The following is a 25,778-nucleotide window of genomic DNA, read 5'->3' on the forward strand; positions in this document are numbered from 1 at the left end:
AGTTTTTCCCTTTATTCTCAATAATTGCACGCATCTGTCACGTCTATTTTATTCTTTTTTAGAACAGCACATGATGGGCTTCAGTGATTGCTGTAGCCGGGACAGAGTATTGCTCCTTCAGTACTTGGGCACTACTGCCCTCATGTGGGCTTTGAATCCATTGACACGAAACTTGCAGAGAAAGAAGACTTGAATTCTTAATGTGTGAATGACTGCAATTCATTGGTGCCTTGACGTTACTACGAAGAAGAAACTCGAGGAAGCTGCTTTATGGTGATTCCTAACGCAATTTCATTTGTGAGAACATTTTGTCATTCCCATATTGTGGTTGTCAAAAAAGGGGACAAACCAATCTTCTTAAATAACAAAACAAAACTAAAAACACACACACACACACACACACACACACACACACACACACACACACACACACACACACACACACACACACACACACACACACACACACACACACACACACACACACACACACACACACACACACACAAAGTAAAGTAAAGAATCTGCTTAAACAAAAATATGAGTGGGGCCACACTTTTTTAACCATTTATGTGTTGTCTTTCATGTGATAAATCACACACTTGTCTTTCATTATATTCTTTATTTGGTCTCATTTGTGTAATTGCTAGAAAACAACGGTGTATGTTTCCTGCAGACATGAGTTAATCTCTTCGAGGTATTCTAAGTAAAACAAACCCAAGCCATGAGCTTTTCTCTCCTTATACACATTATATAAGTTTATAATTCAGACAGTAGCTGAAACACTGGGGAAAATATGACTGATATACCAGGGAGGTAAAACAAGTGCAAAATACCAATTAAAACAAGCCCACCAACAGGTTAATTGTGTTCAATCAGTGTGTACAACAGATCATTGTGTTTAAATTAGATATCAAAAATCTGTATCGTAACATGTGAGTATTTAACATTTAGCACAAACAGTAGATTACAATGCCATAGACAATTGGCTCTCATTGATCATAGGTGTAGGAATTTTGGATGACATAATTTGTGACAGAGGGAAACCAATCTTTTGTAAGTGCCACGACCTGTGTGAACCAAGGGTAGAAGAGCTCCTGTTGTCTCGTAGCTCCTGTCATGATGATCTTCAGCGCTGCATCTGAGGCGGGGTAAGCTGCTACGTTAGTAACTCCCCTGGAAAAATAAAAAGAACACCGCCCCCAAATGTCAGAAATATGGATGTGTGAATCGTATGACTCATGCCAGTAATTTCTGTACTCTTTTTGGCAAGTTTAATATACTAACTTGACTTTCTCCATTGCCGATTCAGTATCAATGAGACCCAGCGTGCATATTGAGATGGACACATTGCTCCTCTTCATAGCCAGTTCATGGTTGAGGGCCCCAAAAAATCCATTCAAGGCAAATTTTGTTGAGGTATAGGGAGCCACAAAGGGACTTGACAATTTACCTGTGAAGGATAATTGCTGTCAGTGCAAACAAGATGTGAAACTTCAATTTTTATAAAATGTGTATCCCTTTGCGCTACTTGCTATCATTCTGACGACCCTTGATTTAATAGCATTCGATAGCATTTAAAGACATGATGCTCTTCAACTGTTAAAGGGTTAGGGTTAGAAGCGGGGTGCAAATATTAAAATGTTGAGTTGTTTTTTTTCTTCAGTACATTATAAAAAACTCCTGGCTGAAAAGTGCTAAAAAAAATAAAATAAAAAATTACTTATTTTAATTGAGGTTTCAGAGAAATTATTCTGAAAAGTCCATATAGACAGAAGACATTCAGTAGCTAAGAATGATTTCTTTCATTGGAATGAAGAAGCAAATGCTGTGCAATTTATTTGTATGTACTGTTTGTATTCTTTAGTGTGCCTTTGTAACATGTGCATAAAATTATGGCAAACATACCCAGAAGTGACGAGACCACCACCAGTGACCCTTTACTATTCTCAAGAGATGCCAAAGCCTTCCAAGCCATCTGAACGTAGCTGAAGAAATTTACCTTTAAAAGAGCATACAAACATATACAGGGTGAAGAGTATTGATTTAATTCTATATATGGGGTACAATAATGTTGCTGGAGGGCCCCTGTCATACAGGTTTTAGCGCTCCCCCTGCTGCAACAAACCTGACTACAATGATGGGCTTCTTATTGGGCTTTCTTGGTAATCCATAATCAATTGATTCAGGTGTGTTAAAGCAGATAGACATTAAAAAAAAACAACATGCAGGAGCAGGGATCTCGAGAACCACGGTTAAACACCACTGTGATAGACGATGAAATTCCTACATTACCTTCATCAGCCACCTGGTGTGGTCCACGTCTCCTTGCCACATGCTGAAGGGGCTTGGGCCAATGTGGTTGAGAACTAAATAATCCAATCCTCCGAGCTTCTCCAAAGCAAAATCTACCACTTTATCAGGGTCGGACTCACTGGACATGTCCGCTGCTACATAAAGTGCTTTCTGGGCACCCAACCTCAGGCACTCGCCTGCCACCTTCAAATCAAGAAGAGCATGAATGGAGATCTGTCCAACACAGCTCCACAAATCGAAGAAAACATCCCTGACCTCATAGTGGTATATTAATCAAACAAGGAATGTTTCTTATGAACTTGTCCTTAGTTTCCTTCCTTTCTAATCAAATATTGTCTGGAACATGAAACTGTAGATAGAAACACCAATAACCAAATGACAAGAAGAAAAATGTCCGCATGTTGCATTGATTGTACAGAGTGTCCACCAGTCTGAGCTTTGACACCGTTTAAAAGCTGTGAGGTTCACTGACCTGCTGTAATACTTTCTCCCGCCTTGCTGTGATAACAATCTGGGCTCCAAAGCGGGCGTAATGATATGCTATTTGTTCACCAATGCCTGTGCTGGCTCCAGTCACCAATACCTTTGCACCTCTCAGTGTTTCTGCAACATAAATCATACCATTTTGAATTAGTACAAGAATATCAGTACTTGAAACACACCGATGGTGAAGATGTGTACAGAAAATGCGTAAACTAAAAAAAAAACTAAAAAACCTTGAACTTGAATGTATCAACATGAAAAGCAAAACCACAAGAAAACATGATTTGTTCGTTAACTGATTTCACACAAACATGCGCACAAAAGATTTTTCTTGCTGAACAATAACAACGTTCTTTCCCCCCACTTCAAACACCATTAAAAGATAAGAAACCAACTCAAATTGTTTTATAACTTTTTTCAGGTCAAAGGCCATACAGACCTTCCACAGCAATGACGAGCTTCTCATAAAAATCAGTTTATAGAAAATATAAGATCATGAGCGGTGGTACTGGCTTTCCGTGATGTGGGATAATGTTCCACTTATTGAAATCAGTAAATAGGATCTCTCACACCACATCATTTCATTACTTGCAGAAACTTCTCTGTGAAAATAGGCCTACACAATAAAAAGCTTTTTCAGTCTCTTGTTTGACCTCAGTCACAAGCTGAAAGCGGATTATTGCCAATTACTTGCTAAGTATCAACTCTCCTAGATTTCTCTAGGGATATGTTTAACTTTCATCATGATTATACAGAGATTATTTTGTTCAGAGTCATAACTATGTATGTACATTGTATTATCAGTCATGGGATGAATTCACAGTATCACACAAATCTGTCTTCAGGTTCATATTCTTGATTACATAGTCCATGCTTGCACAGTGGACTGTAAACTACGATGAAACAAGTGGAGTAAAGGTGGACAAAAATGCTGAATTAAATCACCACACATTGTTTTTTAAACTGTTTCAATTGATTTCAACTATTTTGGTCAAGTAAATTTATAGTTTGGTCCATAAATGAAAAAGTTAAAACAACTAACACTCAGTAGTCAACTACATAATGACCTAATTATAATTTTTTTTCACCTCAACTATCACTCAGAGTAATGTTGACAGACCAGACAGACTTGAATTTCAAACTCTTGAAGCTTCTTACTGTGAGACAAAACTTGAGGTTCTACTTTAGCATCATTCTCATTTATCAAAAAACAACTTGCAGATGTGCATTTTGATATTTAGATAAATTTCTCTCTTTCTCCCAGATCTAATATTCACACCCTGGGATGATACTGAAAACCCTGAAATATTCTGCAAATCATCAGAAATTCCATTATTATAATTATTACTAGCCTGTTTACTATTATAGTCAGTAAAAAGACTATGATCCTTATTCTTATTCTTAATGATAACAAGATAAGGATGGAACAAATCACACCATGATTTTTTTTCATTTTTAATTTAATTTTACTCTATTAAATATTATTTCATTTTGGAGTTTTTTTTCCAGATACACTGATGAGTTAACGATGCTCATAACTCCACTGACTATTGTACACTATTTATATGATCATTCTAAAATGCATTTTGTAATAACTTATCGTTTTCTCCACTATATTTTATGTTAATAATGTTTTCTAGAACTTTTATACGCAAACGTATAAGACCTGCAGGCCTTCCACCACCTGTCATTACATCTTTTACTAAAAGTGACGGAAGACATCAAACATCACGGAACATAAAATAACAATTATACCCAATAAGCACTATAAGCCACAATGAAGTCAACCCTTACTTACCTGCTTCAAAGCTGGGTCCACTCCATAAGAAAGCGAGGACAGCAAAACATATGCTCAACAATCCAATTTTTGTTAAACCGCGCATTTTAGAAACGTGTTCCCAGTCGCTCAGAAGCGTCAGATTTTACCAAGTGTACTTTGATTGCTATAATTCAACTTACGGGAGAAACAAGTGCCATTTATGCAAAGATCTCCTCCCCTTTCTGTCATGCAGGGGGTGTGGGGGGGGGGGGGGGGGGGGGGGGGTGTTGCTCTGATAAATGTGTTTTTGTACTCAGACCTGAAGAATCCTCCCTCGCTTAAACAACAGCTTTGTAGAACATAAATCATCTTTAAAATGTCAATGTTTTTTTGTTTTTTTATTGAATGTTTAGGGTGAAAAGTATTGTTCTTTTTTAAAATAAAAGTAAACGAATCTGCGGCTCTGAATCAACCTCACCACGAGCATTCAAAACCACAACTTTATTGACATTCAGTTGAGCACACAGCTTGTCCTTCAGCTAGCAGACAGTTTCACTACGGCGGGGTGGTTCAGCTTTTATAACAACACGTGAACGGTCAGGGGAAACCTGTGGACCATGGCGGCAAAGATATTGCCCGTAGTGAAGTGAGTATATTCAATAAAATGCGCAGTTCTCTTTAGAATGTGTCAGAATGTTTTAAACGCCCCGTTAGCCTGATAGCTGTCAGCACAGGAGGTTTCAACTACAGAAGACACACAGAATACCCTGTTTGCTTCTCAAGGTGCACAGACTTAAGTTCTATTTATGTTAAATATTTCTACTAGTAAACTAAAATTATGTTTAGTTTGAACGTCACGGAAACACATTTCTGACGTGAACGGAAGCCGCAGAGGCCATAACAAAGTGGTTGATCATCTCTTTATCAAACTTGGACTATAAGTCATCATGTTGTCATATTTCATCTAGGAAAGTATTTTAAGTGTGTCTAATCTCTGATTTCCAGACTTGCCACTAAGGTGACCATTGCAGGAGGAGCTCTCTACATCGCTTGTGACTCTGGTCTGTTGGGAAGCAGTGAGCAGGGCTCAGAGGCCCTACAGAAGGCCAAAGCAGCGATACCACCTGCTGTGGAGGAGTGGATGAAGTACTTTGGCCTGGAGGTACGAATACTAATATATACTTCTTTAATGTCCCAAACAAAACAGATTAGGCATTTTTAATGCTGGAGTATTTTGTCTTAACACAATGACCTCAGGTAAAACAGGACTGACCTGGAAACGTCTGTAAAGATTTCTCTGCATTAAGGTTATGTGAGATCGAGAAATGTCTGGCAGGGATTTGGACATGCTTGGAGCTGTTTTCACGCACTGAATACATTCCAGTTTCTTTTCTGATATATCTGGATAACACAGCTTGTATTAAGCAATACCAGGAACAAAATCCTAAAAGCTAAATTTTAAGGATATTTACAGTTCAAATATGAAATAAACTCATATACTGTATTCCACAACAGGACACAGTTTTTTTTTTCTCCTTTGGATTAGTTAAAAAAGAGAGAGAGACAGAGAAACACCCACTGGCCAAGTCATGTTTCTAATATTAAAGCATAATGTTAAAAATATTTGTGAAGCAATTCAGGGTCAGGGCAAAGTACATCAGTTCCCATGAGAACAGACATGTATTTGTTTAACCTTGGAGGGATGAAAGAAAGTACAGTTCATTTAATTTTTAAGAGACAATCTGTAGGCAAATGTTATTACTACTTTGCAACTATTTCAATGATATCCTTAAGTCGAGTGAACTCTGAAAAATCCTATTTATTATTGAAGCACAAAATCATCATCCCCACGATCACACAACCTTGGCCAGTTATTGTAAGAGCAGAGTCGTGTCTTCCGTATCCTGAAACACTGAAACACGTGTCTATAAAGCAGGGCACTATGCTGTAAAGAGACACTAACAGACCCTGTTCCCTCCCTGCAGGCTCAGCTTCCAGCCATGCCAAAGATTGAATTCTCCCCTCTTCAGTCATGGAACTCTGGTAAGAAATGAATGAGATGTTTGTTTCTCTTTAAAACAGAAAAAAAAAGAGACTAACGTCATGTGTTTCCGTGTGCCAATATCTAAATTTTGAATACACCACATGCAGTGATGTTTGATTTTATTTTGTTGATATCGTAATCAATTTGTCATTCAATGAACACTGTGACACTTTGCGAATTAAAACCTTGTGCTCCATATTCCAATGCCTCAAACCCAAACTGCTGATTTTCCTTTCACTGCAGGAGTGCGGTGGACAATTTCAACTCTTTCAGAGGCTCCAACAAGAGCAACTGACTCCACAAACCAAGGCTTGAAATACCTGAAGGACCTCACCAAGTGAACAGGAACTCTCAGGAGGACTCCACATTTTCAGTCTGTTTGACTTTTGCACTGGGAATCACATCACTTCTTCAAAGTTTGCAGTCCCCCCCGCACAGAAGAGAAGATACCTAACCCAAACAAAGACTTCTAGCAAAAAAGAAAAATTAAGTCATACAGTCCAGCTGTGATTGGTGCTCTGCTAAATGGAAACTGATGTCCTTTTTTAATAGTGGGATTAACTTGATGTTGTTCATGATGGCAAAAAGAATAATGCATTCTTGAAGATATTCATGTTGTTTATGCCAGTCATTGTCCCACACTGAAAGAAGGAATTATTCTCAAAAGTGACCAGTATAGAACAGACTAGTTTTGTTTGTCATTATATATCTCATATAGTGAATTTCTCTTGTTCTCCCTGATTAAACACTCAGACCATGTGATGATATTTAAAACCCTGACACATTCTACAGTCCTCAGAAATTGCAGCCTTGGTTTTTTCTATATCCTGTAAGTGTCATTACCTTACCAATGTATTTCTGTCAGAGGGTGTGTGTATTGCTCTTATAAACAGTATATTGGACTTGCATCTGGCCTGAAACTGTTTCTCAGTGTTTACATCAGTCAAATCCAGACAATTCGAAACAATGTCACTTTTTAAGTCAGCACAAGTGTCACACACATAGGCATCTAATCTAAAAAATAAAAGAACTAGAGGATCTGTGGTTCCAGATGTCAACATTACTACAAACACATTAAATAACTATTTTATAAAAGATAAATGATCTTTAAAATATCTATTATTTTTGTTTTTTATTATAACAGTATTTTGGGTGAAATTCCTCTTATTTTATTACAAGGAAAACAAAACGAATCTGCGGCACTGAATCAACCTCGCGCGAGCATTCAAAAACACAACTTTATTGACAGTCTGTGAGCACTGCTTGTCCTTCAGTGTTGCTCATAGACAGTTTCACTACGGCGGGGTGGTTCATCTTTTACATCAACACGTGAACGGTCAGGGGAAACCTGTGGACCATGGTGGCAAAGATGTTGCCCGTCGTGAAGTGAGTATCTTCAATAAAACGCGCAGTTCTCTTTAGAATGTGTCAGTATGTTCGAAACGCCCCGTTAGCCAGAGAGCACAGGAGGTTTCAACTACAGAAGACACGCAGAATACCTTGTTTGCTTCTGAAGGTGCACAGACTTGTTATATTTATGTTAAATATTTCTACTAGTAAAATAAAACTATGTTTAATTTGAACGTCACGGAAACGCGTTGCTGACGTGAACGGAAGCCGCATAGGCCATAACAAGGTGGTTGATCATCTCTTTTCAACCTTGGACTATAAGTCATCATGTTGTCATGTTTCATCTAGGAAAGTGTTTTAAGTGTGTCTAATCTCTGATTTCCAGACTTGCCACTAAGGTGACCATTGCAGGAGGAGCTCTCTACATCGCTTGTGACTCTGGTCTGTTGGGAAGCAGTGAGCAGGGCTCAGAGGCCCTACAGAAGGCCAAAGCAGCGATACCACCTGCTGTGGAGGAGTGGATGAAGTACTTTGGCCTGGAGGTACGAATACTAATATATACTTCTTCAATGTCCCAAATGAAACCTGACAGGCTCGGGATTTCAAATGCTGAAGTATTTTGTCTTAACACAACCACATTTTGCAAATTCACTCAATCTTGTGTTTCTCTTGCCAAAAATGTTCCTTTTTTCTTATTCACATAGAGGACATTTTCATAAGCCTTTGTCATTGTGGTCTCTGTATGTAATAGCTGCGTTAAATGTGTATTTTCTTTTTTTGTGTGTGGGGGGGTATATATATATATATATTCACATATATAGGTTTCTTGATATTAATACAGATGTTTAGAAAGAAGGCATTGAGAGCCAGGCAATCAGCCTGAGTAGAGCATTATCTTATTTCCTTTTTTCCTTGGGAGTCATTAACAAGCAACACAATCAAAACAAAGGTATCAATAGGGTTATCGATATAAAAAAAAAAAAAAACATTTTTATCGTGTGGTTTAGAAAGTAAAAACAAAAACAGGCCTGTGTGTAATATTGTAGGCAGCCCTTACAAAGTTTTTGATGACGCATTCAATTAATTTTTGGGTTGATCATTGAGCACCTGAATACATATGATATATGTCATATATGCAACTATTTCAACGACATCCTGAAGTCCAGTGAACTCTGAATAATCCCATTTATTATTGAAGCACAAAATCGTTCTCTCCATGGTTATTATTGGCCAGTTATTTAGTGTCATTGTAAGAGCAGAGTCGTGTCCTCAGTATCCTGAAACGTGTCTATAAAGCAGGGCACTATGCTGTAAAGAGACACTAACAGACCCTGTTCCCTCCCTGCAGGCTCAGCTTCCAGCCATGCCAAAGATTGAACTCTCCCCTCTTCAGTCATGGAACTCTGGTAAGAAATGAATGAGATGTTTGTTTCTCTTTAAAACAGAAAAAAAATGACCCAAATCTACTAGTCATGTGTTTCTGTGTGCCAATATCAAAATTTTGAATACACCACATGTGATGACATTTGATTTTATTTTGTTGATTCAGTAATCGATTTGTCATTCAATGAACGCTGTGATGTTTTTCTAATTAAAACCTTGTGCTCCATATTCCAATGCCTCAAACCTAAACTGCTGATTTTCCTTTCACTGCAGGAGTACGGTGGACAATTTCAACTCTTTCAGAGGCTCCAACAAGAGCAACTGACTCCACAAACCAAGGCTTGAAATACCTGAAGGACCTTACCAAGTGAACAGGAACTCTCAGAAGGACTCCACATTTTCAGTCCGTTTGACTTTCGCACTGGGAATCACATCACTTCTTCAAAAGTTTGCAGTCCCCCCCGCACAGAGGAGAAGATACCTAACCCAAACAAAGACTTCTAGCAAAAGAAAGTAAAGCATAACGTCCAGCTGTGATTGGTGCTCTGCTAAATTGAAACTGATGTTCTTTTTTTGATAGTGGGATTAACCTCATGTTGTACGTGATGGCAAAAAGAATAATGTATTCTTGAAGATGTTCATATTATTTATGCCAGTCATTATCGCACACTGAAAGAATCAGCATGCCCCAGAATAGAATAGAAGAATTGTAATGGATTTGTCTCTTTTTTCCAGATGTAGTATTCACACCCTGGGATGATATTTACAACTCTGACACATTATAGAATCCTCACAAATTTCAGAAATCGTATTATCTCCTGTGTCCAGTGAGTGTCATCAACTTATCAATGTATCTGGAAAAATAACAAATGTAATAATAAAACAATCACTTGCCTGATAACATTTTATGCATTTTATCAATATTTAAATAACCCTCATGATGTGATTTGCTCCAGTTGATCGTGTCCCCGACAGTATTTCCTCCTTTTTAAATCAATGCTAATGCATGTTGTTACTACTTACTCTGTTCCCACTCTATTTGATATATTTCACTGCTAATAATGTGACTCAGTATATTCCAACATTATTTCTAAGACCTGTAGGCCTCCCACCACTTGTCATTGCATCTTCTACTAAACGTGACTGAAGACATTAAACATGAAACATAAAATAGCAACCAGACTTCATAAACACTGAAAGCTACAATGAAATCAGCCCTTACATTCCCATGTTACACCTGGGCCCACTCAAGAACAAGCAGGAAAAACTTGACAATAAATGACACTATTGATTAGTTAATTTATTAAAAATAATGGAATTAATTATTGACAAACATCCATAGCCTTGTTTGTCATGTCACATATAATGAAATTACATGTGTTGCTCCTTTTGTACACCATAAACAGGAGACAAAAATACACAATATAAGTAGTACACGAGATAAAAGTAATGTAAGAAATGAAGCAGTTGAACAAGCACGCAATTTAGAGATTAAAACACTGCTTTTCAGGTGAGCAATTATTTCAAGGATAACAAACATCAAAAGTCTGGATGTGTGGGCCGTCATCGACCTGTGGTGCTTGGAAGAAGGCATCAGTTCAAACGGCTCACGAGCTTGCTGGGAGGGTTTTTGAAGATGGCGGCGGTCCCGACCAAGCTTTTGTAGCTGGAAATCTCCTCCAGGGAGGCCAGAGGGAAGCCAATACTGTTCTCTGCTGTGTTTGCGACTTTTTGCAGAACTGTGGAGAATGCTACTTTGCCAACCGTCTTAAATTGTATTCTGAAGAGATCCTTTGTGTACAGCATATTCAAAGTGTATCCACTAATGTCTTGATGCATCAGCCATGGATAGAGACAAGACAAATCCTCTCTGAAAATTGTATGCAATTTGGGAAAACTGTTTTTTTGTGAAACGTTGACGACATACTATTGAGGAAAGTGTATATGGTTTAACAGAATTACATAAGTAAAGTAGAAACATGTATTGTATTGCACATAGAACCGATCTATTGTATACACGTTTGCTGCTTGTGTCTTGTGCTACAAGACTGGAGTTAGAGCTATTTCACACACCGAATGGATTGGCTTTCAGAAATAGGAGACAGGTGGAGAAGGAATGCATCGGTACGGGGTTAAAAGCAGACTCAGGTTACCATCTTGCCTTAAAAGTTGTGGTTATTTACAGAAAGTCCAACTGCTTTCCTTTTGAAGATGAGACTAGAGCCACCTCACCATGTGCGGAATGTCACATGCCTTTAAAGGATGAAAGAACACGTTAGAATGAACATTTACTTCAGGCGCCCTCAAACATGGGAAATGCACATGTTAGAATATAATATTGGGTTTCACATTGTATGAGACGGGCTTGTGGTGGGTCCACATTTCCGTGGTGGACTCACATGCTATCCATGCAAGAAAAAAGTAAGGGGAAACTTTCCAATGTGGAAAAATGATTTGTACAGATATTACACATATGGTTGACATTCTTCAATGCTTCACTTGAGCCCGGGGTCACGATTACTCCAGACTTAATGATGAAATAATGAACTATCAGTCGGACTTTCTTGGATGCCTATTAGGAGTACATGCTTCAGGCAGAATACTGAGGCAACCTGCAAAACAGTCATCCCACAGCTGACGCATGTGAAGCACTGGGTCCTTTTCATGTGTGATGTAATATCCGCTGCCCATTATTGGAATTCAAGAGAGGACCAGGCGCATTCCTTCATTCATTTCACAGTTTTCATTTACAAACGAGTCTTTCCCACTGTGTCCTCTGCATTTGAAAGTTAAAACATAACTGAGGCCCACCTTAACATTGCAACCACTAATTTCCTCCAGCTCCTTTTGGGTCGGTACTTCCACTTTGAAATGGAAGTAATGGACTGCATGCCTCGCATGGCAGCCACCTCCATTTGTGTGTGTGTGTGTGTGTGTGTGTGTGTGTGTGTGTGTGTGTGTGTGTGTGTGTGTGTGTGTGTGTGTGTGTGTGTGTGTGTGTGTGTGTGTGTGTGTGTGTGTGTGTGTGTGTGAGTGTGTGTGAATAGGTGACTATCATCAACAGTGTAAAGCAATTTTGGCTCAAGCAGTGGAAAAGTGCAATAAAAGTGATATCCATTCCATTTAGATATTATACATACAGTATGATGGGTGTGGTACAGTTGAACTCCATAACCAGAGGACCATAAGACAAGATTTTATGATATGCATATGAACGATGAAGCAAGATAGAAGTGACGATAGGATAAATGAGGTCAAGACATAGGCTCTGGCACAAGTTGGCCATGTAAGAGGGCCAAGCCATGAGAAGGTTGTTCTACAATCACTTGAACATTGAGGCATCAGCCTTTATGTTAATGACCACAACTCAAATCCAAACTTTTAGAAAAGTGACTCACTGTTGGTCATAACTTCAAAATACTGGCTGGGCCTTTCTGTGTGGAGTTTGCAGGTTCTCCCTGCATGTACATTGCCTTTCTTCCCACAGTCCTGAAACATCCTGTGTGGTGAATTGGTGACCCTATATTGCTCCTGTATTCCCCACCAGTATTCATTTATTTGTATATTTGTATGCGTTTGTATTGTTTTCTATAAAAGAGCTTCTCTGCATTGCTGGGCAGAAATATCAGGTGTCGCAAAACAAGAATGCTATCAAAAATGGACTTGTTTATGATATATTATTTCATCAGTGTTAAATATTAATGTCAAATGAATATACAAGGCAATTGACTCCTCGTTGCTTTCCAAACTGCATTACCCCTCCAGCTTTTGAAACTCTGCAACCTGGTACATCTGTAGTTGTTTTGTAAAGTACTTCAGCCCCTTTAAATCTGCAAAGTATAATAAGCATATTGTGTCAGTTGTTTTTTTGGAATGTGCAACTGTAGTGGCTGACTTGGTACAGTGTCTTTTTATGAATTCCTGCTGTTTTATATGTAATTTTTTTGGTTTGTTTGTTTCGATTTGCTTATCTTTTACTTTAAAGTAACATTTGTTGGTTAATTAAGGACTAAGGACGTAATTGATTACATCAGTGGCCCTCAAATTTCTCAGCATGTACCACCAAAGAAATACTGAGCTCTCCACCATTATGTCTGACCTGAACATGCAGTAGCGGAGGCTTACTCTATAGGCTTATTGCTTATATACTTAGTTTAAATGTGCATTTCATATGTTTTGTATTTTTTCATTCTACGTTTTTGTTAATTCTCGACATTTTTCAAAAAACAATGTGCTAAGAAACTCTATATTTATGCCACTTGCCACTGGTGGTGCCAAACTGTTTAGACTGTCAAACATATAAAACTGTCACACATTCTACAAATATCAAACATTTTAAAGCTATCAAACATTGTAAAGCTGTGGTTCTCAAGCTTCTGTGTACCACTTGAGAATGTGTACCACAGTTTGAAAATCACATATCTAGATAATCATATGTATGTTATAAAAACTGGGCCGTCCTGATATGTTGCATAACTAGTGTTCTAGAGGGCTGTTCTTTGGCCAGCCTACTTTCTGCATAACAGATATCGACACAATTGGATGCAGAAGCAGCTGTACATTAATTTCCACCTTTGAGAATGCTTGGAGGGGGGGAAAAACATGAATAGCAGAGAACAGCAGGAGGTCTGTACGGACTTGCAACACTGGTGTACAGAGCACTAGGTAGTTTGCACAATTTGTGTGGTGTGTGAGAGGTACTCTGTAACTTCAGGGGCCTTTAGAATTCTCCTTCAATCTTGTGAAATAGATTTCTATCTATGTTCAGACAAGGCTCAAAGATGGTATGTGTTGCTGTTTTGGAAATCACAATAAACTACTGCTTTTGTACCCGATTGTGTTACACCGGCTGTGTTATACAGCATCCGACGAGGTCCCTTTACAAAGAGAAGTGTTTCATATTTTGAAATTCATTGAACAACTACTTTCAAATATATCAAGGACCTGATTGTAATCATGTTGTTAAGACATTTTCAAACTACAATAAATCCACATTTGTTTGTCATGAGGTATTTTGTTCTTTTTTATTCTTTGGAACCAAAAACATTCAACACATGAATTCCATTGTTAATATCCAGAAGCACCAAACAAAGGCAGCATGGCTAAAATTGTTTGACTCACATTGATATATAAATGATTAAAGTATCATATGTGGCATATCATATGTGTGATCTGCTTACACTCGAAGATTTATGACTATTATTTGAAGTTCCACGGCATGTTAGTCTTAGATGCAACATCTGTATACATGCAGTGGACTTTAAGAATGATTTTCTTACTCAGATATGAATGTTAAAAAATCAATTAAACATTTTTACTAAGTCTGTCATAATCATATTTGACATTTTACCTGATAAATCGGCTCAGTGTTCAGCATTCAACAATGCAGCACACATAATTTATACATTCATACAGAGCTTTGTGCAGCACTCCAATCAGGTCAAGCAAGCTGAACAATATTCCAGAATGTTAGTGGCCTAATTGTTGCTCATTGCATTTCGAATCCAGTCTGCAAAGGAAGATACACGTGTGTAGACATCTGGGGTCCTGGGGTCTCCACATCTGCGTCCAGAGAAGGAGACCACACCTGCTGCAGCTCCATCACACAACAATGGACCGCCTGAATCTCCCTTTCAGATGGAAGGTCGGAGAGATGCCAAACAGTTATTTAGCACACTACCACTTTGATTGCTGTTTGTGTTGTCCGGTCAGTCCGGCCACTTTTCTTACCGAGCAGAAGCCTTGAGACACGCGCCCCCCCACGCCACAAACCATAGATCTGGCGATGGGAACGCGTCCTCGACCCCATCTTCTTCGGCATGCCCGATCCGACAGGGTGGTGACGTTGACCTCTTGGAGTGTGTTAGGCAGAGTGTTGTTATCTCCTATATCCCCCCATCCAGCTGTGATGCACTGACTCGCTGTGCTCAGCCGGCCAGGCTTCAGAGCGACCAGCTGCACTGCTCCAGTCAGTTGGGCTCTGCCGTTAAGCTGAGGAAAAAGTTAATGGTATGAGATGTATGGTATTAGTTCCTTTTTTTTTATTGTACAAATATTTTTTGCAAAGTAGTTGTAATAATGAATCTTTTTTTGTGTGTGTGTGTATTTGGACGTATTTAGAGCTATCTTCACCTGTAGGAGCATGATATCGTTCCGATGTCCATCATAGTTTGGGTTTGGAATTGATCTGATGGCTCGAAACTCCTGCTTTGTAGACTCGTTCCCTGTTAGAGAGTCGACTCCGAGCACAACAGTGTATGGTCTGCAAACCACAGTAATAGTATATAAAATCTAAAATCTAATGCAATCACTGCTTTACTTCTCTCTTCACCTGTGCACTTCTGAGATGAAACACTCAGACTGGTATTTTAGAAAAGTGTCAAGCTTTAGATCACTTTTTCCCCTTTTTTTTTGTTCCTCTATAATCCTCGATATGCAGAGTTATGTTTATCGTACAGTTGTTCAACGGAAATAATTTTCTGTGCCATTTTCCAGTAATGCATTATTTTGTAAACAAATATATCATCTATGGGTCTAAGAAACAATGTTTTTGGCAACAATAGATGGAACATTTCAGTTAATCTGAATTCACAAAACGTTAACACAACCAGATATTAGGCTATTATGTATTTAAACACATTTTCTCTCAAAATCTCAGAATTCCAGTAAGTGTTTTCAAGATATAGAAGCAAATAGCGCAAAAAAACCCAACATTGATTATGGCTGTGAAATGATTGGAAATTCTTACACAGGTATCTCGCAGTGTGCGGCTGTGAGCACGAAGTCCTCTCTAATTAAAGCTCCTCCACAGATGTGGCGGCCTCTGGCTTGAAGGGAGGCCATGTAAGGGCGTGAGTGGCTGGCAGCATCTCTGCCTCCAACAATATGTGTACCATCAGCTCCTAGAGCATTAAAAAAAAAAAAAGAAGCATTGTTATTTAATGGGACACTTCAAAGAAACAAGACAACATAGTAAAATCAACATTTGTTTGTCTACTTTTTGTTAATCATCATATTGCTGCATAGCTTACCCCAGAGGAGGAAGAGGGGCAGAAGTAGAAGGCTGACTGTCATTTTCGCTAATGAAATCAACACTTCCCTGTCCTTGATTTATATGGGTTGTTGTTTTAGTTTCTGGAAAAGTGTTGCTTATTTTGTGGTATTTGTTGCTGCAGTGCGTTTGCCAACATGCTGTTGGCACTTTTGTGAAGCCCTGAGTAAAGTTACGGAAAACACATGACTGTTGCAAGAGAACGGCCACATTTAGAATGTGCAATGGCTTAGAAAGAACCACAAAGTGTTCATGAAGATAAGTATGTAATAAAAGTTCCCTCAAAATTGTATCTTTTAATTCAGTAAAAGAAATACATTTGTAATATATACATTTGAGTTGCCAAGAAAACCTGCTGGCAGTTGGAGAAAGAACCTGTTGTCTGTTTGTGCAGGATATTTATGCATTTTCACGAGTTCGAAGTTTCCTTTGTGATTTAGTCAAATCTCAATCACAGCTAAAATTAAAGCTTAATCAAAAACAGAGACTGTATAATGTAGGGAATGTCCTGCAGCCTACAAATACATTCAAACTACAACACCAACTGTCACACTGAATTGTACATTTTACTTTTGCTCAGACAAATATTTGACGTGCATGGCAGTTCAAACCCAAACTTAATGAAAATCTATAGCCAAGTGATTTTACAATGACAATAGGAGATATAATTCCGTGTGTTTGTGTGCATAATATATCTGTCTCTGTCAATGGGATGCCAGAAATTGATGGAACTTGCACACTGTTTTAAGACATATTCCTCTTTTCTGGTTGATTGCATCAGTCGTCTGTTATTGAAAACCCTGTGAAGAAAGAATGTGGCTTTGCTTAATGTAATGTATCACAACTTGACGGCCAACTGATTTTTGTATCTATTATCAGTGGCTTGTTTTCCGAGGATTAGTTTTGGTGGAATTCAGGGTATGTATTGTAATGTAGGATGTAGCATTTAGCTTTTTAGCAAAATTTTGGCTTTGTACTGTACTGTACCTTCTGACTTTTTGGTTTTTAAGTAGGAGGTGTCAGAAAAGTTACCACAGGGATCAAGAAGATGCAGAGCATGCAGAAACCCTCATATTTGAGAAATTCATTCCATCACCTTATTATATCAAATAACACCAGGAGCTTCTGCAGCATGACCTGGAACATGTAGACCACCATTATTGTTATTAAGTTATGACATCACAGGGAGGGTCGTGGGGTAATCGGGTTGAAAGATGGGGCGGTGACATCATCGTTTTCAGAAAATGCACATAATATCCATCCAGACGTCAAAGCCGAGGAGGCGTTTTAAAATTTCGCCACTCTGGAAGCTGTTTATAAAAAAAATGAAGTTTTCGGGCTCTGAAAATGCCGCGTTGTGTGGATAATCGGCCAAAAACAATGCGGTTACATGAAATGGCGTTGACCTATACCAATGTAAGGAATTGAATGATTTAAATAGAGATTGGGTCAGAAAAAGTCTCTTACAATGTGAAGCAGTGGCCTCAACAAGAAGACATGGCCAGACATGGTCCCTGCTTATCTGCATCCAAGAGCATTTATTCGTGCAGGTTATTTTTTCTGTCATTTGCTACAAAGACAAGAATAAGTCAAAACAGGATTTATTCATATTTGAAACAAAAAAAAAAAACATTTTCAAACTGTGCATGAATCCAGTCACACAGCCAGCTTGTCATCTATGTGTGTTTTTTCTTTATTAGCAGGTTTAATCTGCATCTGTGTCCTTGAGATCTAAAGCCACATCAACATCTTCAACACATAGTAATTCAGTTTGAGATACTTTTCCTTCACTTTTAAGTTACACTTTATGCCATTCTAAATATACTATTGGTTTTAACCTTCATACACAACACTTTCAAAGCCTTAATTTGGTTATTTTAGGACTTTTACTCTTCCGTCATTCAGAAATCAAGTGACGCTTTTGGATTTCTTACTGAAAAACAGTTTGGCACACTTCAATTTGATGAACAGATGAGTTGTTGATAAAAATGCACCGTAGAAACTTTAGCTTGACAAATGGATTTTGTGGTTGCAATTTTTTGGGGTATAACAGCCAACTCCTTACAAATTCCGTGACAAACCACATAAAGCAATGGCATGCTCCACTTTTAAACCATGCACAGTTATGAAACTGTACAGTACAATTTGATTGGCTGGCACTTGATAATGAGTGTCTATTCATTGCTCAAAGCAGAGATGCCCAGTGCATCAATCCCGATTGACCAGGTACAGTGATTCTGGATCAGGGGAGCCCGACCGCTGCAGGGGATGCCAAAGAATCATGGGGGGTTGTGAAGCCTTCTTTATTTAAAGTGGTATAACATTTTTTTCTATGTTGTTAAAATAGGCAAGCTAGCATTGAATTCATTATGTCACAAAACTACTATGCATTACATTAGCGATACAAGTGTATTATTTATATTTGAAATACCAAACATTTCTATGCTGCACAGTGGAGCAGCGGTTCGTGCTCTAGCCTTAAAGTGAGACGGTCACAAGTTTTAATACCAGCCAGGATTTTCTGTGTGAAGTTGGCATGTTCTATGTGTGGGCTCTGTTTCCCTCACACAGTCCAAAAACATGCATGTGCTTTTAACTGTTGATCCAAATTTTCCCCAAGACGGGAATGTGGGTATGTGTGTCTTTGAGTATTTCCCCTTTGATGGACTGTAAACCATCCAGAATGTACTATGCTTTCACCCATAGTTAGCTGGGATTGGATCCAGCGCTGTCCAACCCTGCACCGGATGAATCAATATAGAAAATGAAAATGTTTGGACAGGATGGATAAATTAGGTCTTTAAAGTTTTAAATCTGTGAACGGATATGGACATGTCGAATATTAATATCTTATCTGCAGTATACACAAATGGACAGTTGCAAAATAAGCAGCGAATGTACAAAAGAGTGTACCAAGAGTGTTACATAGAATATGGCTTACTGTAATAAAAACAGTTGCGGTAAAAAACTGGAAAACCAAAGTTTTCAAATGACAAATTGAAGTGGCACCAGACAACTAAACACCCTGAGACGTTATGTAAACCCAAAGTTTATTCTCAGAAAAAGGAAGTCACTGTTAAACAATATAACAAGGAATCTGTATTTAACATATCATGTAGTATAACGTTCCTTAGTTGGATTTTTTTTGTACATAGAATGGTGTTGCCTAAGATTACGAAGGTAAAAATTTGTGTCTCACATGAAACACGGGTAAAAAAAAAAACACTGGAACGTTACTGCTATGATGCAAGAGTTGAAACTCTGCACACTCTCCAGTGTGTGTGTGTGTGTGTGTGTGTGTGTGTGTGTGTGTGTGTGTGTGTGTGTGTGTGTGTGTGTGTGTGTGTGTGTGTGTGTGTGTGTACTTGCAAGCATGTGGTTGCATGCACATTATATGTGACAACAGAAGTGCAGCAGTAGTGTCATGATTGCTTCAAATATATATATATAAAAACAACAACCAGACATGAAACTCCACACAAAGTGTCCATAGCAAATGAAAAGTAGTTATAACATACTGGGATGATAAATTGTCTCCGTGTTCCTTGTACATGAGTCACATACACACCATGATTCATTGAGTCATACTGATAATACTGCTTACTGAGTTTTCAATAGCTAAGCCAATCCTGACATTATCAAAGTGTGACAGTAGATATGAGATAGAACACGCTAGAGATAAAGGTTATATTTGCTATCACCAATTGCCAATTTATTTTACAGTCTTTACAAACTGCACAAACATCAGACAAATGATAATTCGGTAGTAAAAACACAATAAATCTATTATGAATTTCCCCTTTTGTTATCTGAAAGGTCATTGGCAGTCATAAAATTAGTTCAGAAGTCTGTTTATCTTGAATGTTGAGTGATCATTAATGATGAAACAATCATCAACTATTTGTGGATAAGATCAGGCTGTAATCAAAGTCCTGACCATGTACAATTGACTCATGTCAGTCAAGGTTGTGCCTGTAAATGTGCTTGAAACTTTAGCAATAACCAACAGCCTGTTTCTGTTTTTGTTTGAATACATATTAGGAAACATTTACAAAAGGAGCATAACAAAGCTATATGCTCAGAGATGTGGGTTATTTGCATTGCCGTATCAACTCAACATTTTTCCAACAATATCTTTTAAAATCTATGATCTTCTAGTTATTTTTTATACTTGCATTAGCCTCTAAATTCTGCCACATAGAATACAATACAATACAACAACACCAATAATAATAATAATAATAATAATAATAATAATAATAATAATAATAATAATAATAAGAAGAAGAAGAAGAAGAAGAAGAAGAAGAAGAAGAAGAAGAAGAAGAAGAAGAAGAAGAAGAAGAATGATACATATTAAAAAAAAAAAAGAAAATTCCATCTCCACCCCCACCATGAAAACAACAAAACACTCGTGTTCACACTTAATCACAACAGCCGTGTCTGTTGAAATGGTTGAACAATTCTTTAACAACTCAGTTTACGACTGAATGCTGAATGGCAATGGGCACACAGCGCCCTCTGATGGCTAAACAGTAGAGTCATTAAACTGTAAACTCTTGCTCGCCCTGCTGGATATCAACCAGTACTGACTGACGCACGCACACCCACACACACACGCACACACGCACACACGCACACACACACACACACACACACACACACACACACACACACACACACACACACACACACACACACACACACACACACACACACACACACACACACAGTGATTGCTTCGGTGTTCATACACACTGCTGAGATTATGCTCAACTGAATTGTGACACCACCAGTGGTGTCAGAGGTGAAACCAGACAATGAGGTTTTGCTTACTCCTCCAGCTTTCACAGGTTTTGTTGACCGAAACTTAATGATGATGGGACAGGAAGTGTTGTTGAAGTCAACAGGAACCAAAGAATAACTGCAAACTGCTCCTTAAGGTGGTCACCTCACCGCCCAACAAGGAAACGTTAAAATCATTCTTTCCTACAAGCAGCATCATGCGAGCCCTGCACAAGTTTCTGCTGTTACAGGTTCTGACCTCTCTTGGACTGCAAGGTAAATGACGTGATCTGTTATTTCACAGTGCCCTCACATATGTGAGAAGTTTATCATCTTCTCTTTTGTGTGTTTTTTTTTTGTTTTTTTGTCCAGCTCTCGGGAGTGAAATCATAAAGGGGAAAAATGCCAAGAAAAACTCAATGCTGTATATGGCATCAGTGCAAAACAAAACGGGTCGTCATATATGTGGAGGATTCCTCATCAGTGAAGACTTTGTAATGACCGCTGCACATTGTGACACCTTGTGAGTGACTACTCTTCTAGCAATCCTTCTTTACCTTTCATATAACCTGACTAATTCTGTCAAATTCTTTGTTTTCATGAAGCAAGCCTCAGAGTGTTATTCTGGGTACCCACAATCTCAAGAAGATCAATGATACTGCAATGAGATACAGCATACAGAAGTGCATACACCCTTCATATAAGAAGATTGGATCTGGGTACGATATCATGCTCCTCAAAGTAAGTAGACACCAGTTCAACCTCAGAGTTCGAGGTGAATGCAGGCTTTTTAATGGTCACAGTATTTTTAGAGAATATTTTATTTGTAAATTGTAATTCTATGGAATATTCATTAAATATCCAGGACAGAGTAGGGCCACAACCACCCAGTATGCCTAATACTACAACATAAAACACCAAACTGCATATTATTTAGGCTTATGGCCATTATCAATGGATGTAAAAAAATACAAAAAATAAAACGTCATCCAATCTTAAATGAAGGTAAAACCATTCAAGGGCAAATCTTGATTTTATAATTTGGCTGACTGACTGTGTAAATGCTGCTAATATGATTTAGTAGATCAAAAGCAAACAGTGTGTCCTATTAGTTTTAGCCTTTGTGCACATAATGGATGTTGAATCAAAAGCCAAAATGCAGCCAAAATAAAATGAACTAAGTGGCAAATGTTTTATCATTTTGTGGGTATATGTGTGTCTGTCATCATTATAGATTTGTGTCTGAGTGCTGTTTACAGTTTATTTCCTAATTATACTGTTGTTATGTCATAAAAACATTTTTAATTACTGCCCATCACACTAACTAAAACACAGTATAATTACAAATTTGCTTCTTTCTTTGTTTCTAGCTGTCCAGGAAAGCGTCTGTTGGCAAAAAACCCATTAAGCCCGTTCAACTTCCAAATCCTGAAACAAACCCAAAAGCATATAAAAAGTGCAGCGTGGCAGGATGGGGGTGGACAAAAACACGTGGGGGGAACACAGACAAGCTGCAAGTGACTGATGTTCCTGTCATTGACCTGAAAACATGTCGGAAGTTGTGGAAGAACAAACTCCCAGCAAACGTTACCTGTGCAGGTGGATATGGCACCACTAAAGGATTCTGTCAGGTATCTTCTTTTTTTTCTTCCATTTTTTTGAAAATATGGTACAAACACTTGGAATTATCAAGTAATCAATGATATTTTTCTGCTTTACAGGGTGATTCTGGTGGCCCACTGGTGTGTGACAAGAATGTAGCAGTGGGTGTGGTTTCTTTTAACAACAACTTCATCTGTGATTACCCAGATGTTCCTAACATCTACACAGATGTGTCCAAATTCCTTCCCTGGATCAGAGGCATTCTCCAAAAAAAGAAATGTTAAGTCTACTGAAATGTTGCGAATGTATTGCTTTGCTTCATTTGTTCTGCTGAGCCAAAGAAACGTTTGTTCATTGGAATATGAAATGTTAATCTCTTTTAAATTTTATTTTCATTTGATTTTTATTAGATTTTTTTTTTTTTACAAGTTTTAGGTTTTAAGATGAGTTAATAAAGCAATGAAAGGGTTCTTTCTGATTTTTTTGTGGGATATAAAATCAAAACAAGGTACATGTGCTCATTTAAACAGCTGTCCAATGAAAAATTTAAATAAAAACCAAACCAAAAGAAAAGTGTCAAGTGTCATACTTGCAGCGTAGGAACATCTATGCTGTTATCTGCTGCTTTTTCTAAAGACGTGTGGGTTCTACCAGATATATCTGGAACCAAAGTCTGTTTTGTTGTTTCTTTTGTTAGTTCTGTGTGTCAACACACAGTCCAAAATACAAACCAAAAACAAAATAAAAAAAAAAAGTTTAAAATTGAGACATCATAATGAGAATAGCACAGAGGATGTTTATGCACAGTATGGCTGACTTAATTGTGTCACAATGACACAATGGGAATACCACATGAGTATAATTAAATATTTATTCTATAATACTTTCACACTAGTAATATCTAATTTATGTCTTTTAATGGGCTTTGATTACTTAGCCATTACACATTTACCTCATGTGGCTTGTAGGCATGATTCAACAGAAAAGTGATACGTTTATGGCTTAACAAAAAAAAAAGAATGGATCAAGAAGCGATACATGCCACAAAAGATTTATTTTTACATCTTGATTTGACAACCACACTTAAAACTAAAATTAAAAACAAAATCCTGTCAATTTTATTATTAAATCAGATTAAGTGGTGGAAATTGGTAAACAAATCATTGAGCTATTCAGTCTTCTTTGTATTTGACGACACTTTGCTTTTGTTTTTACTAATCAGGGGAGCTCAGTTCTGTGAGACACTTAAATATTGCAAAAGTTAAAGTGCAAACTCTGCAACACACAGGCACAAGGTGCCTGCAACACACAGGCACCTTGTTCCTATCCAGCCGGAAAGAGCAGAGCATCGCAAGGTGCACACACACACACACACACTCGCACACACAGGCTCACACACTCACACACACACTTTCACAGGTATACACTTATCTAGTCATATTTTGTCACACACACACACACACACACACACACACACACACACACACACACACACACACACACACACACACACACACACACACACACACACACACACACACACACACACACACACAGTCACACAGTGATCTCAAAATTAATTTACATTCTTGCATTAAGTATTAGCAAACTAAAGGTCAAGTGTGATTGTTTCTGTGTTCATGCACACTTCTGAGATCATATTTAACTGAACTGTGACACAGTGACACCAGTGGTCGCAGAGGTGAAACCAAACGATGAGGTTTTGCTTACTCCTCCAGTTTTCACAGGTTTTGTTGATCTTAAAGACTGATGGGGCAGGAAGTGGACTTGAAGTCAACGGAAACCAAAGAATAACTGCAACGTGTTCTCGTCACCTCGCCCCCCAATAAGGAAACATTCAATTTAGTGTTTCCTATAAGCATCATGCAAGCTCTGCACAAGTTTCTGCTATTTCAGGTTCTGACTTCTCTCAGACAGCAAAGTAAACACGATCTGTTATTTCACAGTGTCGCAAACATATGAGAAGTTTACATTCTTCTCTTTTGTTGCTTTCAGCTCTTGGGAGTGAAATCATACAAAGCAAAAATTAAACAAACAAAAGCAATACTGTGTCTGTGTGTGTGTGTGTGTGTGTGTGTGTGTGTGTGTGTGTGTGTGTGTGTGTGTGTGTGTGTGTGTGTGTGTGTGTGTGTGTGTGTGTGTGTGTGTGTGTGTGTGTGTGTGTGTGTGTTACTGCTCGGTCAGCAGTACTGCCTGATATCCAGCAGGGAGAGCAAGCCTTTGCAGTTAAAAGTTTTAAAATGACTCTGCGATTTATTCACCAGAGGGCGCTGTGTCTCCATTGACATTCAGTCACAAATTGAGTTGTGAAATGAAATCCTTCAAATTGTGTCTGACTGACTGTCAAATATGAAATGTATCCAACACAACTGTTGTGGTTAAGTGTGAACATGAGCAGTAAGGACATATTGTTGTTGTTGTTTTTGAGGGCATAGTAATGAAGAGTATAACAGATATTACACAATGGACTGCATATACATATTCCTCGGATTACTTTTGTAACAATGCGTCAACAGTAGAGTCAAATGAAGTCACATCCAACATGCAAATGTGCACTTCAAAAGTCTTTGATGTTAATTTTGTAGAACATAATAACCTGTTCTTTTTTTGATTGATATCAGCAGAAAAAAAATGGAGGTATAAAAGAATTCTTTAAATTCTATTTATCATTTTCAGAACGAATTCCGCTGAGGTTTATCTCTTTGTTTTGTCCATGTTTTTAATATGTATGTCCACCTTGATGGCCAATATAAACAACAATTTAATGTAGTTGATTAAAGAATTACCATGTCCAGAATGTAAAGACAGAATCAGTAGGTCAGGGTTGTTCAACCTGGGTCCTGGGGGGCCCTGGTTCTGCATTAATTAGGTTACTCCCTGTTGCAGCACCCCTGATTTCAGTCAGGGTCTCATAATGGGTTTGGTACAGGTCTTGGTGATGACATAATCAGGTGTGTTGAAGCAGGGACACATCTAAAACATCA

The 25,778-nt window shown here is 38.1% G+C and overlaps 5 protein-coding genes across 5 annotated transcripts; 3 read left to right on the forward strand and 2 right to left on the reverse strand.

The window, feature by feature from the left end:
• Positions 1–713: 713 nt before the first annotated feature.
• On the reverse strand, positions 714–2,935 carry hsd11b1la (hydroxysteroid (11-beta) dehydrogenase 1-like a; the record flags this gene model as incomplete). The annotated part of the gene is made up of 5 exons (XM_080506280.1): positions 714–1,176; positions 1,288–1,453; positions 1,909–2,002; positions 2,296–2,492; positions 2,785–2,935. 5 exons carry the CDS (start codon positions 2,933–2,935, stop codon positions 993–995), a joined length of 792 nt encoding a protein of 263 aa, XP_080362406.1. The 3' UTR covers positions 714–992.
• Positions 2,936–5,067: 2,132 nt separating this feature from the next.
• LOC308137220 (MICOS complex subunit MIC13-like) lies at positions 5,068–7,510 on the forward strand. Its single transcript, XM_080505824.1, has 4 exons — positions 5,068–5,204; positions 5,564–5,720; positions 6,544–6,601; positions 6,846–7,510. The coding sequence occupies exons 1-4, from the start codon at positions 5,176–5,178 to the stop codon at positions 6,941–6,943; spliced, it is 342 nt and encodes a 113-aa protein (XP_080361950.1). The 5' UTR covers positions 5,068–5,175; the 3' UTR covers positions 6,944–7,510.
• Positions 7,511–7,852: 342 nt separating this feature from the next.
• On the forward strand, positions 7,853–10,224 carry LOC308137088 (MICOS complex subunit MIC13-like). The gene is made up of 4 exons (XM_080505662.1): positions 7,853–7,988; positions 8,338–8,494; positions 9,301–9,358; positions 9,609–10,224. The coding sequence occupies exons 1-4, from the start codon at positions 7,960–7,962 to the stop codon at positions 9,704–9,706; spliced, it is 342 nt and encodes a 113-aa protein (XP_080361788.1). The 5' UTR covers positions 7,853–7,959; the 3' UTR covers positions 9,707–10,224.
• A 4,209-nt stretch (positions 10,225–14,433) lies between these two features.
• LOC308137306 (serine protease 57-like) lies at positions 14,434–16,413 on the reverse strand. Its single transcript, XM_080505931.1, has 5 exons — positions 16,367–16,413; positions 16,084–16,237; positions 15,468–15,597; positions 15,066–15,326; positions 14,434–14,965 (listed from the first exon to the last, which is right to left on the reverse strand). Exons 1-5 carry the CDS (start codon positions 16,407–16,409, stop codon positions 14,813–14,815), a joined length of 741 nt encoding a protein of 246 aa, XP_080362057.1. The 5' UTR covers positions 16,410–16,413; the 3' UTR covers positions 14,434–14,812.
• Positions 16,414–21,548: 5,135 nt separating this feature from the next.
• Positions 21,549–23,057, forward strand: LOC308137826 (duodenase-1-like; the record flags this gene model as incomplete). The annotated part of the gene is made up of 4 exons (XM_080506688.1): positions 21,549–21,694; positions 21,777–21,912; positions 22,542–22,802; positions 22,893–23,057. The coding sequence occupies exons 1-4, from the start codon at positions 21,591–21,593 to the stop codon at positions 23,055–23,057; spliced, it is 666 nt and encodes a 221-aa protein (XP_080362814.1). The 5' UTR covers positions 21,549–21,590.
• Positions 23,058–25,778: the final 2,721 nt, after the last annotated feature.

Source organism: Blennius ocellaris (genome assembly GCF_963422515.1).
Source record: "Blennius ocellaris genome assembly, chromosome: 12".
In the NCBI taxonomy this organism is placed as follows: Eukaryota; Metazoa; Chordata; class Actinopteri; order Blenniiformes; family Blenniidae; genus Blennius; species Blennius ocellaris.